The sequence below is a fragment of the Littorina saxatilis genome, linkage group LG2 (assembly GCF_037325665.1).
Source record: "Littorina saxatilis isolate snail1 linkage group LG2, US_GU_Lsax_2.0, whole genome shotgun sequence".
In the NCBI taxonomy this organism is placed as follows: domain Eukaryota; kingdom Metazoa; phylum Mollusca; class Gastropoda; order Littorinimorpha; family Littorinidae; genus Littorina; species Littorina saxatilis.
In genome coordinates, this window is record NC_090246.1 from 88,459,003 (window position 1) to 88,472,614 (window position 13,612).

General features: G+C 40.6%; 1 protein-coding gene and 1 long non-coding RNA gene across 2 annotated transcripts in view; both read left to right on the top strand.

Moving 5' to 3' along the window:
* Positions 1 to 13,612, top strand: part of LOC138960075 (uncharacterized) — a 261,944-nt gene that overhangs the window by 134,053 nt on the left and 114,279 nt on the right. The window lies entirely within an intron of this gene.
* Positions 687 to 13,282, top strand: LOC138960065 (lysosomal proton-coupled steroid conjugate and bile acid symporter SLC46A3-like). The gene is made up of 5 exons (XM_070331789.1): positions 687 to 1,409; positions 8,772 to 9,100; positions 9,615 to 9,698; positions 11,020 to 11,176; positions 11,804 to 13,282. The coding sequence occupies exons 1-5, from the start codon at positions 802 to 804 to the stop codon at positions 11,868 to 11,870; spliced, it is 1,245 nt and encodes a 414-aa protein (XP_070187890.1). The 5' UTR covers positions 687 to 801; the 3' UTR covers positions 11,871 to 13,282.

Sequence of the window (13,612 nt, forward strand, 5' to 3'; positions counted from 1 at the left end):
GACCAGCTGGGTCGTCGTGTCATCTTCCTCTTGCCTCTGGTCGCCAGCTGGCTGTACGGCATTCTGCTGACTATTATTGTCAGGTAGTGGTCTGTCTGTCTGTCTGTCTGTCTGTCTGTCTGTCTGTCTGTCTGTCTGTCTGTCTGTCTGTCTGTCTGTCTGTCTGTCTGTCTGTCTGTCTGTCTGTCTGTCTGTCTGTCTGGCTGTACTGAGTGTGAAGTGTGACCAGCTGGGTCGTCGTGTCATCTTCCTCATGCCTCTGGTCGCTAGTTGGCTGTACGGCATTCTACTGACCGTTATCGTCAGGTAGTGGTCTGTCTGTCTGTCTGTCTGTCTGTCTGTCTGTCTGTCTGTCATTCTGTCTGTCTATATGTATGTCCGTCCGTCTGTCATTCTGTCTGTCATTCTGTCTGTCTGTCTGCCTGTCTCACTGTCTGTCTGTCTGTCTGTCTGTCTGTCTGTCCGGCTGGCTGGCTGTCTCTGTCTATCTGTCTGTCAGACTGTCGGTCTGCCTGTCTGTCACACACACACACACACACACACACACACACACACACACACACCACACACACACACACAAACACACACACACACACACACACACACACACACACACACCAGCGTTTCAACATATACCCGAGCTAATAGGGGTGATACGGTTGATGTTCTCCCAGGTTACATCTCCATCCGGGTTATAGCCTGATCGGCGCAGTGGTCTACTGCGCATGCGGAAGTAACCTCACTCTCATCTTCACAACGCTTGCTTCCGTCTCGGACACTCACGGCAAGAAACATTCCACAATGGATACCTCGAACACCACCAACACCACCAACACCACTAACACCAGCAATGTTAGTATCAACACCGAGAGAACAGACATTGACGGCGACTCCATTCATAATATCAGCACCAATGCGAACGGCAGCTGTAACGCAACAAACAGAGATTCAGTTAGTTCCAAAGAGAACTCAACGATAGACACTATAGACACTGACACAAACAAGAATGCAAATATCAGCAGACCAAACGACAACACCAACATAACGACGAAAGGCAACAGAGGCAAAGATGGGCCTACAAATACAAGCAGACAAAACGACAACACCAACAGAACGACGAAAGGCAACAGCGAATCTAAAGCTCACAACGACGATAGCGATGACGATGATGAGTTGGACGTGTCGCGAGAGAAGACACGCGCGTTGAAGCTAGCCTTACTGGACATAGTCCCTGGGTTGATGGGCAGCGCTAGTTCCTTTGGCATCGGCTACATCATTCGCTACCTCGGCTTCTTCTACACGCTGGTTATCGCCATATCGCTCAAGGCTGTCCTGCTTGTCTTTGCTTTCTGCTTCATCACCGAGACTGGCGAGCAGAGAAAGAGTCCTGGCTTTATCGCTCCATTGAGGTATTGGTTTAAGCGTGTGTTTTTTTCCTTTTCTTTATACACACGTTTCAGACAAGAACAACATATAGAACGATACCAAGCAGACTGCGTATGGACACGTTCTAAAAATAATAAGCAATACACATTCCGATTACAAAACATGGCGAACCAGTGATAACTTCAACACTTAGCTTTCATAATATTTTCAGTATTGCTTGTATTTTCTGTCAGATTTTAGTACACTGTTGAGCTGCAATTTATATTTCTTGTATGGTCACACGCGTGATTTGTTTTAATTGTGGGTTTTTTTGGTATTGTTTTCATCCTCTTTCCTTTTGCTCGTCCCGACGCTTGTTCCTTCTCCCAGTATGCTCTCACGCCGCCCCGTCCCAGCACTCACTGCAACATCCACCCCTGAACTTGTGTTCCGCCTTTAATTTCTATTTAATGTGAAATGTGGTGTACGGCGTGAATCGAAAATCAATAGTCTTGAAGCAATTTGCAACAAACAAACAAAATAAATTGACACTGCTTCTTGAATACACTGTTGCTAATGATCCGATAAACAAAGGGAAGTGATTAAAGCACTCTAAATGTATACGACATGTGCAAATACAGTGAGTGAAAGTTAAGCGGAATCAGTCTCCTGGCAAACGATGTCTGGGTGGCCGAGTGGTAACGCACTTGCGCTCGGAATCGAGAGGTTGCGTGTTCGACCCTGGGTCGGGCCGCTATTTTCTCCCCCCATTCCTAACCTAGGTGGTGGGTTCAAGTGCTAGTCTTTCGGATGAGACGAAAAACCGAGGTCCCGTGTACACTACATTGGGGTGTGCACGTTAAAGATCCCACGATTGACAAAAGGGTCTTTCCTGGCAAAATTGTATAGACATATATAAAAAAATGTCCACCAAATACCCGTGTGACTTGGAATAATAGGCCGTGAAAAGTATATACTCGCCTAACACGCTTGAGATTTACTGGCCGATGTGAATGCGTGATATATTGTGTAAAAAATTCCATCTCACACGGCATATTGTAAACGCCATGAGCCTCCCTCTGGGAGGGTATGTGCGTAGAAATACTCACTAATAATAATAAACGAGAGACTTGCATAACAAGGATTGAAATGAACAAGCGACTTTCATACTAATCAATATTCAAGATTAAGATTAAATGTTAAGATTCAAGCGATTGCTATTTGCAGAATCTTAGTAAAGGCAGAGAAGGACCCAAAGAAGCGAGTCACACTGCTTCCAGTCTACCTAGCGGCGATGTTTAGTTCCATCGCCATTAACGATGATTTTGCCGTATTTAGATAAAACAATTATGTTTGTTTTTGTTTTTTTAGTTTTTTTGCTGTCCTAACACCTGTTTCTTGCCCCGGTATGCTCTCACACCGCCTCGTCCCAGAATCCACTGCTCCATCCACATCCGAATTTCGTTCCGCTGCCAGACTTACCGATTTTACAGACGCTCCAGGGGGGGGATGTCGGGTCGCTGCGGTGGCCTACCCTCTAAAGTTGTAACTGCACTGCTGCCGAGTCACTTCGACGATGTTCAGTAGTTTAAATGTTAAGATTCAATTTGCATGATGTTCGTGAAGGCAGCGAAGGATCCTCAAAAGCGAGTAACCCAGCCTGCTGCTAGTCTACCTGGCGGTGATGTTTAGTGCTATCGCCACCAACGATGAATTCGCTGTATTAAGATTAAATGTTAAGATTCAAGCTGTTTCTTTTTGCAGAATCTTCGTGAAGGCAGCAAGACATATACCTAGACATAGAACACTTTATTATCTCAATTACGAGAAACTCGGGTGTGGTGTATCACAATAAACAACATAAAACGTAAGAACATAAATAAAATATCGAGGCGCAAATAGTCAGCTCATAATAGTTAAGGTTAGGATCATTTTATCAAAACTAATCTCTCTCTCTTTCTTTCTCTCTCTCTCTCTCTCTCTCTCTCTCTCTCTCTCTCTCTCTCTCTCTCTCTCTCTCTCTCTCTCTCTCTCTCTCTCTCTCTCTCTCTCTCTCTGACATACATTTACAACTTATGCATTACCACTTCTTATTTTCCAACAGCATTTAAGCAAGCTAAGGTAATCCCTCTGTTTAAATCAGGTGATCCTTCTGATCCTTCTAATTACAGGCCTATTTCAATCCTGTCACCACTTTCAAAACCCTTGGAAAAACATATATATAAACATGCCTTAGCACATTTTGATAAAAACAATTTATTCCATCCAAAACAATCTGGTTTTCGCAAAAAGCACTCATGTCATACAGCTCTTATAAATCTAATTGATCAATGGCTAACCAACATAAATTCTAACAAATTTTCTGCAGCACTGTTTGTTGATTTTGCAAAGGCGTTCGATGTTATTGATCATTCTCTTCTCATTAGGAAATTGTCAATATATGGCATGCAATGCACCACCATTAATATTCTTAAATCTTTTCTTTTAAATAGAAAACAAATTACATTTACTAATGCATCATATTCAAATGAAAGTACTTTGAAATATGGGGTCCCACAGGGATCTGTTTTAGGCCCATTATTGTTCTCCATTTATGTCAATGATTTACCACTGTACATACATAATAACTGTGAGTTGTTTGCAGATGACACTACTATTCATTCTAGTCACCATTCCATAAATTATTTATCAAAAACTCTACAAGAAAGCATTGATGCACTCCTGAATTGGTCAGAGTTAAACCATATGTCTCTTAACCATACTAAAACAAAATTTATGCTGATAACCACAAGACAGAAACGACAAAATCTATTATCGAGCATTCCACCTCTTTATATTAAAAATCAAGTATTGGAAGAAGTGTCTCACCACAAAGTCCTTGGTGTAAAGATTGATAATAATTTATCATGGCATGATCACATTGATTACATCTGTAAGATTGCTTCCCAAAAAATATATCAGTTATCAAAAATAAAACATTTCTTGAATCTCCACTCGCGAAAGATTTTTTTTTACAATCACATCTTGTCAAATATTGATTATGCATCCACTGTGTGGGATTGTGCAAGTGCTAATGTTTTGAAACCTTTAGCCAGTCTTCACAGAAGAGCAGTTAAGCTTATTATGCTAAAAAATCACACTCCTTCAGAATCTGATTATACAAATTTGCAAGTATTACCATTTCAAAAAAGGTTAATGTATAATAAAGGTGTTATAATGCATAAAGTGATGTCAGGATATGCACCGGAGACATTACGTGATAATTTTATTTTGAACTATAACAGACTAAAAATCATCACACCGACTCCACGTATTGACCTTTTCAAATCAAGCCTTCTATATTCAGGTGCGGTCCTATGGAACTCACTTCCTATTTTTCTTAAGCATAAAACAAACACAGACAGCTTCAAAAAAAATTATATGTCGCACATAATGCAACTAAACATGTGCTGAATGGTTCAACAATTCATTTAAAATGTATGTGCATGTTAAACTAAATTATAATAATATGCAGATCTAAATTAAGATATGTTAAAAATTGACATATTTATTATTGGAAATTGTACTTAAAATGCAGCATGACAATTTTTTTATTTTTTATTTTTTATTTTTTTTTATATCTGTATATATATACAACTAGATGATTACCCGCTTCGCCGGGAAGAAGTAGAGCCGAATACCCGGCCGTCGCCGGGGACCCGGCTTTGCCGGGTGTACGCCGGCATCGCCGGCGCACGAAGGAAGGGAGATCTAAAAATAGTAACGTGCAGTGACCTTCTAAATATAAACGTACAAACGGGAATATCGATTGACGCCAGCGCACGAAGGAAGGAAGATCTAAAAATAGTAACGTGCAGTGAAAAACGAAAATCGGTTCAGCGCTGCGCGCTGAGAGCACGTGTTGAAATATCTCATCGATCAGGTTGTGTCCCGGGTCTCTGTCAATAAGCCCACCAAATTTGAAGCAGATCCATCGAGAACTTTGGCCGTGCATGGCGAATACACAAATACACAAACACACAGACACACAGACACACAGACACACAGACACAAGTCGTATATATATATAGATTATAAGTTTGATGTGATAGTTATTTGATTATATTGTTTTCTGTTCTTGTTGACCCTATATTAGGGCGAGGGCTGGATGTAAAAAAGCAATATTCTTGCTTATCTATTACCCTCGATAATAAAGATTTTGTCTTGTCTTGTCTTGTCTTGTCTCTCTCTCTCTCTCTCTCTCTCTCTCTCTCTCTCTCTCTCTCTCTCTCTCTCTCTCTCTCTCTCTCTCTCTCTCTCTCTCTCTCTCTCTCTCTCTCTCTCTCTCTCGCTCCATTCATATCACATTATGTCACAAGCGGGTTCATAGGCGCATGGAGTTAATACATATATATGGTTTTTTTTTTTTTTTTTTTTTTTTTTTTTTTTTTTTTTTTTTACAATTTTATTCAAATAAATAACAACAATCAACAATATCTCATACAATGAATTAAATACATCTTATCGAGTACAACAAGCTAACTTTTTTTTAACGTTTTGTTCTTCGAACACTCACACAAAAATGCTTCTTATCTGTAACTGCCTATTAAAAATACTTTCCAACGGTAAAAACGAATTTGTTTTTTTATATATACTAACGCACATCTTTCCGATTAAGATAATGTGGTTCAATTTATACATAGTTGCCTTTTTCACCATTACAAAATGCATACCAAATAAAACATCACTAACTTTCAAAACAATCTTAATTTCTAAAGTACGAAAAATAAATTCTTCAATAAACTTCCAGAATTTGTATACAACCGGGCATTCAAAAAAGAAGTGTTCAATGAAATCAGTTACATCACAACAGTAATTACATTTATTAGTTTCCGTTACTTTCATTTTACACAGGAGAATGTTGGTCGGATAAATGTTGTGCATAATTTTCCAGTGTAAAACTCTTAATCTAGTCTCTTGTGTTGACTGATAGGCAACTATCCAGGATCGTTCATCAATTTCTACATTAAACTTTCTCTTCCAAAATCCTCCGGAACATGGTACATCTGTTTTCATATTAATAATCTCTTTCCGATATTCTTTGGCACTTAACACATTTTTGCCGTTAAACAGTGGGGTAATACAAACATCATCAGTCATATTTACAACATTTTTCCTCATGAATAATGACACAGCGGCTTTTACAACATTATATTCAAGAATTCGGTTTGGCGAATATCCAATCAAATCACATATATCTTGATATGATAATATGTCTCCCGAACGTACAATGTCAGTTAATACCAATACACCTCGTCGTATCCAACTTTCAAAAAATAAAACTTTGCCACTATACGTTATGCATGCATTATTCCATAATAAAATCGGCCCGATTGTCCCACGATCGTAGTGGTTATTATCCAGCCAATATTTTAATACTGCTTTCCAAAAGTGTGATTTCACTAGGTCTAACCCTTTAAATCTTGCACTGTTTACATTCGATAAGAAACATTCAAAGTGCTTTCCAAAACGCAAATACATCATCTTTGGAGTGAGACTCCAATTATCATTTTCATTTGATGTAGTCAGTTGTGAAACCCATTGTAATAAAAAAGAAATTTGCATTTGCCTAATATCGATCATTTTTAAACCACCTTTTTCAATTTCAAAACATAAAACGCTTCTTTTCACCTTTTCAAAGGCCTTCCGATTACAATCTCTTTTTCGCCACAAAAATCTGTACAATAAGGTATTGACTTCATTCAAAACACAGTCAGGTAATACAAACGCTTGCATAATATACACAAATTGTGAAATTAAAAACGTTTTCACAATACATATTTTCCCTAAAATGCTCAAATTTCGCTTCTCCCATGCACAAATCAATCGCTTAATATTCCTTATTCTTCCAGTCCAGTTATCTTCTACCAAAGAAGCACTCTTATCATTACAAAAATATACACCCAAAATCTTCAACTTCTTCTTCCAAACAAAATTATAAAATGTTTCATCACAATGTTTCCTACTACCCAACCACATCGCCTCAGACTTTCTCTTATGTATCCTTAAGCCTGAAAAGCTAGAAAAGTCATTCATTATTTCAAGTGCATAATACATATCAATCTCATCCTTTAAAAAAAGGGTGATATCGTCTGCATACAGAGCAATTTTAATAACGGTTGCAATATCAACATTATTCCATAACGAAATTCCTTTAATACGTCTACACTGTCTTATTTTTGATGCCAACAATTCAATGGCCAGTACAAAGGCCAAACATGAAAACGGGCACCCTTGACGAATCCCGGCTTTCACATCAAAAAAATCCGACAACCATCCACAATACTGCACTGAGCTAACCGTGTCGTTCATTAACACAGTCACCCATTGAACAAATTCTGGCCCAAACCCGAATTTTTGAAAGGCTTTAATAATAAACTCTTTTGAAATACTATCGTACGCTTGAACACAGTCAATTGCGACCAACAGACCAGGTTGATTTAACTCGTGTGACTGTTCGATTACATCATCAATTAACCTTAATATTGTAGATACTTTTCTGCCTTTAATATAACCGACTTGATCTTTCTGAACAATATCACCAATAACGCTTCCTAACCTTTTTGCCAAACACTTGGCTATCAGTTTATAATCGCTGTTTGTAAGGGAGATGGGTCTCCAGTTCTTTAATTCATTTTTGGGCAAGTCCTTTCCCTTGTGTATAAGAGTAATGACAGCTTTGCGCTGCGTGGAAGACAATTTTCCATCGTCAAAACTTGCATTAAAAGACGCAATTAACAATGTTCTGATGCGGGTCCAGAACACTTTCAAAAATTCTGCAGTAATACCATCAACCCCAGGGGCCGACCCAGATTTCATTTGTTTAAGTGCAGCGAGAGCTTCGTTTTCAGTTATTAACCCTTCACACTCATTTCTCTGAAAATCTGAAATCTGTAATGTTGTCACATCAGATAAAAACTGATCCACCTTTTCGTCCATGTTTTCAACGTTTACTTTTTTTCTGTACAAGTCAGCATAGTAATTCTTTTGCGCGTTCAAGATTTCACGCTGGTCAGTTATCACTTCCCCAGATTCACACTGTATACTGTCCATAATCTTCGCATTTGCTCTGGCTTTTTCAAGGTTGAGAAAATACATATATATGTTAAAATTTGCTTAAACATGGATCTAGATTTAAACAATATCACATCATCTAGGTATATAATTATACGGGACCTAAGATTAAATGTCAAGATTCAAGCTGTTTGCAGAATCTTCGTGAAGGCGGCAAAGGATCCCCAGGAGCGAGTCACCCTGCTACTCGTCTACCTTGCGGTGATGTTTAGTGCTATCACCATCAACGATGAATTTGCCGTATTAAGTTTAATTGTTAAGATTCAAGCCGTTGCTATTAAATTTTATTGCAGAATCTTCGTGAAGGCAGCAAGGGATCCCCAGAAGCGAATCACCCTGCTACTCGTCTACCTTGCGGTGATGTTTAGTGCTATCGCCATCAACGATGAATTTGTCGTATTACCCACGTACCAGATGAGTCCCCCCTTCTGCTTCTCCTCAATCCAGCTCGGCTGGTACGGAGGGGCGGTCAGCTTCAAGGGCGTCCTCAGTCTGCCCATGCTGTGGCTCTTCAGGAGGCTACGGCTGAGTGAATCCGTGATTGCTGGGCTAGGCGTGGCCAGTAACGGAGCTGGGGCGTTGCTGTTATCCATCGTACGCGAGTCGTGGGTCTTCTTCGCTGGTATGTGGTACAGTCAAGAATAGCTAAGTCTGGAATAGGATGAGGTGGGGTGGGTATTGGGGAAGGGGTGGTTTAGGGGGAGGGGGGGGGGGGTTGTCGGTGGTCGGAGTTTACAAATTTGAAGCTTGCGACTGAATGCGTGTGTGTGTGGGGGGGGGAGGGGGGTAAGTATGTGTGTGTGTGTGTGTGTGTGTGTGTGTGTGTGTGTGTGTGTGTGTGTGTGTGTGTGTGTGTGTGATTGCGTGTGTCTGTGTATCTGTGCATGTGTGTGTGTGTGTGTGTGTGTGTGTCTGTGTGTGTGGGTGTGTCTGTCTGTCTGTCTGTCTGTCTGTCTGTCTGTATGTATGTATGTCTGTCTGCCTGTGTTTTTGTGTCTGTGTTTTTTCTGTCTGCCTCTGTCTGTGCTTGTGTGTCTGGCTGGCTGGCGTTTTGCTCTTTATCATGTTTCATTTTTCACTATTCGTTCTGCCACTGGCACTTCATTTTTTGCTTTCCTGTATTTGTTGTGTTTCAGTTCCATTCATCTCGATTCCTGGAGCTCTGACTAAAGCCATGGCTAAGACTCTCACATCACGGCTAATAGGCCGGAGTGCTCTGGGTAGGTTCGTTCCGAGAGCCATCACACAGGATACGTTTTGATTCATTGGCTTTCCTTCTGCTTTTTGTAGACTTTCCATGAGTACGGTTGCGATTTTTATACTTGCAGCCTCGACCTTCGCCCTGACAGTCATCATACGGGTGTTTATCGGTACCCTGCCTCTCTAGTTTGTTCGAATGTTACAGTCTCCCACTTTCAGATCTTGTTGCATGTAAGTATGTTTGTTTGTTAGTTTTAGCCTCAACGTTCGCTCGGATAACTATCATACAGGAGGTGTTTTGGGTTCAACAGTATCAACGATAGTGCTGGATATTTATTTATCTGCCTCTCTAGTTCGTTTGAATGTTACACACACCTATTTGCAGAATTGTTTTGGTTATCAGCCTCGACCTTTGCGCTGATAGCCATCATCCAGGAGGTGTGCTTGTTCCTGGGTACCAACGCCAGCACCTACCTGTCTATTTATCTGTCTGTCTTCCTGTTTTCATGTCTCTCTGTCTGTCTGTCTGTCTGTCTATCTGTCTGTTGGTCTGTCTGTCTGTCTGTCTGTCTGTCTGTCTGTCTATCTGTCTGTTGGTCTGTCTGTCTGGGATATTGCACTGTATTCCTTTCAGACTTGTTGTATCCATTGCGTTTTTGCTTTGTAGTCTTGACCTTCGCTCTGATAACCATCGTACAGGTGTTTGGGGTTCATCTGTGCCAATGCCAGCACCTTTCTGTGTGTCTATCTGGATCTGTCCGTCTGTCTGTCTGCTTGTCTACTTAGTTGGAATTTTACACTCTCCCATTTTCAGAGGTTGATGCATATCACTTGTTGTTTGTTTGGTGGGTTTTTTCCCCAGCCTCGACGTTCGCGCTGATAGCCATTATCCAGGATGTGTTCTGATTCCTGGGTACCAACGCAGCGACTTTCTGTTTGTCTATCTATCTGTCTGCATTCTACTCCTGTCAGACTTTTTGTATTAGTTGCATGTGTGTTTTGTAGCATCGACGTTCGCGCTGATAGCCATCATCCAGGAGGTGTTCTTGTTCCTGGGTACCAACGCCACAGACTTTCTGTTTGTCTATCTGGATCTGTCGGTCTGTCTGCCGGTCTACTTAATTGGAATTTTATATTCTCCCATTGTCAGATTGTGTTGCATGTCCGTTTTGAGTTTTCAGCCTCGACGTTCGCGCTGATAGCCATCATCCAGGAGGTGTTCTGGTTCCTGGGTACCAACGCCAGTACCTACCGATCTTTATATCAGTATGTCTGTCTGTCTGTCTGGAATATTATCCTGTATTCCTTTCAGACTTCTTGTACCAACTGCTTTTTTTGTAGCCTCGACCTTCGCGCTGATAGCCATCATCCAAGAGGTGTTCTGGTTCCTGGGAACCAACGCCAGTACCTACCTGTACCAGAGTTACGTGGACACCGTCCCCACCGCGCCTTTCTTCCTGGCTTCGGCCGCTTTCTGGGTGTCCGCCTTCCTCTACTGGTCAGTGCTGGCTTTAGTTTGCAATGGACATGGTGTAGGTAACACGTTGAATGATGTCATCAATTCGTGTATAACAGTGGTCTATTTAACCACAAATGTCCAGTGGTTTGCCGATGTTTTTCTCTCATGAAAATACTAGAAACAAAATCGTGAATCGGTGAGTCCTACTGGTTTTGAGAGAAAGTGACAGTGTATTTCTCTAGTGTGTTTTTTGGTGGGTTTTTTGTTTTTGTTTTTTTTCTTTCTTTCTTTCTTTCTTTCTTTCTTTCTTTCTTTCTCTGTTTGTATTTGTCTCAGATTTAATCTACTGTTTTCATTTTAGTTGAGCTGTTGTTGTTGTGAAAAAGTTTTTTTTTTTTTAAACAAAAGATTTCTGTACTCACCAATAAAAGAAAACAGCACATACAAAACTAAATCAAATGTTTGCCTATCGAGGCTTCTTCGGGACTAACAGACAAACACATGTACAGAGGAAAGCAAAAGCAAAAGTAGCAGAACGACATTGGTATGAAAAGAAGATGGAGGGAAACAAAAAGGGCTGTTGTTGACTTCTTCTATACATCTTTTTACCTCTGTGTTTCCCTTGGTGTAAGCAAGGGTGGTCAGCCTTGACATTGCGTGTTGCAGTGCACAGACCTGTTACCAGAGACGCCAGCCCCTGCCCACTGGGGAGGTGTTGACCACAGTCTCCTGACCAAATACAGCGACCCAGTGTATGGGGGCTCAGTAAACAACATGAAGAGAATTGACATTGCATGAGAGAGACAGACAGACATAGACAGAGCTAGGTAGTGTGTGTGTGTGTGGGTGTGTGTGTGTGTGTTTGTGTGTGTGTGTGTGTGTGTGTGTGTGTGTGTGTGTGTGCGTGTGTGTGTGTGTGTGTGTGTGTGTGTGTGTGTGTGTGTGTGTATGTGTATTGTGTGTGTGTGTGTGTGTGTGTGTGTGTGTGTGTGTGTGTGTGTGTGTGTGTGTGTGTGTGCATTCTGCTTTCCACACGATTGGCGACCTAAGGCCTATTTAGGTGGCCATCCACATGTGGATGGCAACTTAACTGGTGGATTGTGTCCTATCACAGTGGATGGTTCCTTCACTCCAGATCTGGATTGCTACCTTATTTGTGGATTGTTACCCACAATGGAATGTAACCTAAAGAATATTGTGGATTGTTACTCGCATTTGTGGAAATGTTACTTGCACTTGTGGAAATGTTACTAATGTTTTAGTGGGTTTTTTTTCTATTGAGAACAGAAAGTGTAAAGTAAAAGTAAAAGCTCCTGCTGAATTTATTTTCAAAACTTTACCAGAAATTGAGTAGACCTATCAAGCCCCCAAACCAAACGTTCGATGTAAAGACCAATGACACTGACAGATCCTCTACTTTTTTTTTTATAAAGACAAGAGACTGGGTGGCCGAGTGGTAACACACTTGCGCTCGGAAGCGAGAAGTTGCGAGTTCGACTCTGGGTCAGGGCGTTAGCAATTTTCTCCGGTTCAAGTGTTAGTCTTTCGGTTGAGACGAAAAACCGAGGTCCCTTCGTGTACACTACATTGGGGTGTGCACGTTAAAGATCCCACGATTGACAAAAGGGTCTTTCCTGGCAAAATTGTATAGGCATAGATAAAAATGTCCACCAAAATACCCGTGTGACTTGGAATAATAGGCCGTGAAAAGTAGGAATGGCTGCGATCTGCTGGCCGATGTGAATGCGTGATGTATTGTGTAAAAAAATTCCATCTCACACGGCATAAATAAATCCATGCGCCTTGGATATGTGCACGATATAAATTGCATAAAAAAAATTAATTAAAAAATATAAAAACATAAATCCCTGCGCTTAGAACTGTACCCACGGAATACGCGGGATATAAGCCTCATATTGATTGATTGATTGATTGAAAAATGAACAAAATAAATACGGAAACACCCCACAAGACTAAACTACAGAAACTCATAAGTAAAAATGCTTTTGATCGTCAAACAGCGTGCTATGACATGTGTTTAAAAAAATAAGTTTCGTCTAGAGCTCGTACTGAGTCTTACTGTGGTATGGCACTCAGTGTCAGTGCCAGTAGGTGTGTGTCAGTGTCATTAGTCACTGTTTGTGTGTGTGTGTGTGTGTGTGCTTCGTTTGTTTGTTTGTTTGTTTTTAATGGTTGTTATTGTGGTGTTTTTCGTTTTTGTTGTCAACATTAATCAGTTCATATCAATGTCATATGATATGTTTTGTAAATTGACAATGAACCGCTAAATATGATTTCAAAGCATCAAATTCATTATTTTAAAAAAAAAGTTTAAATATTTACCAATAAATTTGTTCAAGTGAAGAGTTCAAAGGTGCCTGCTGCCAAATTGTTCGCACAATTGCAGATTAACTGGAAATCATACGAGTGCATGGGAAGAAATATTTTCCAACATGATACCGGGCAGAACTGAAA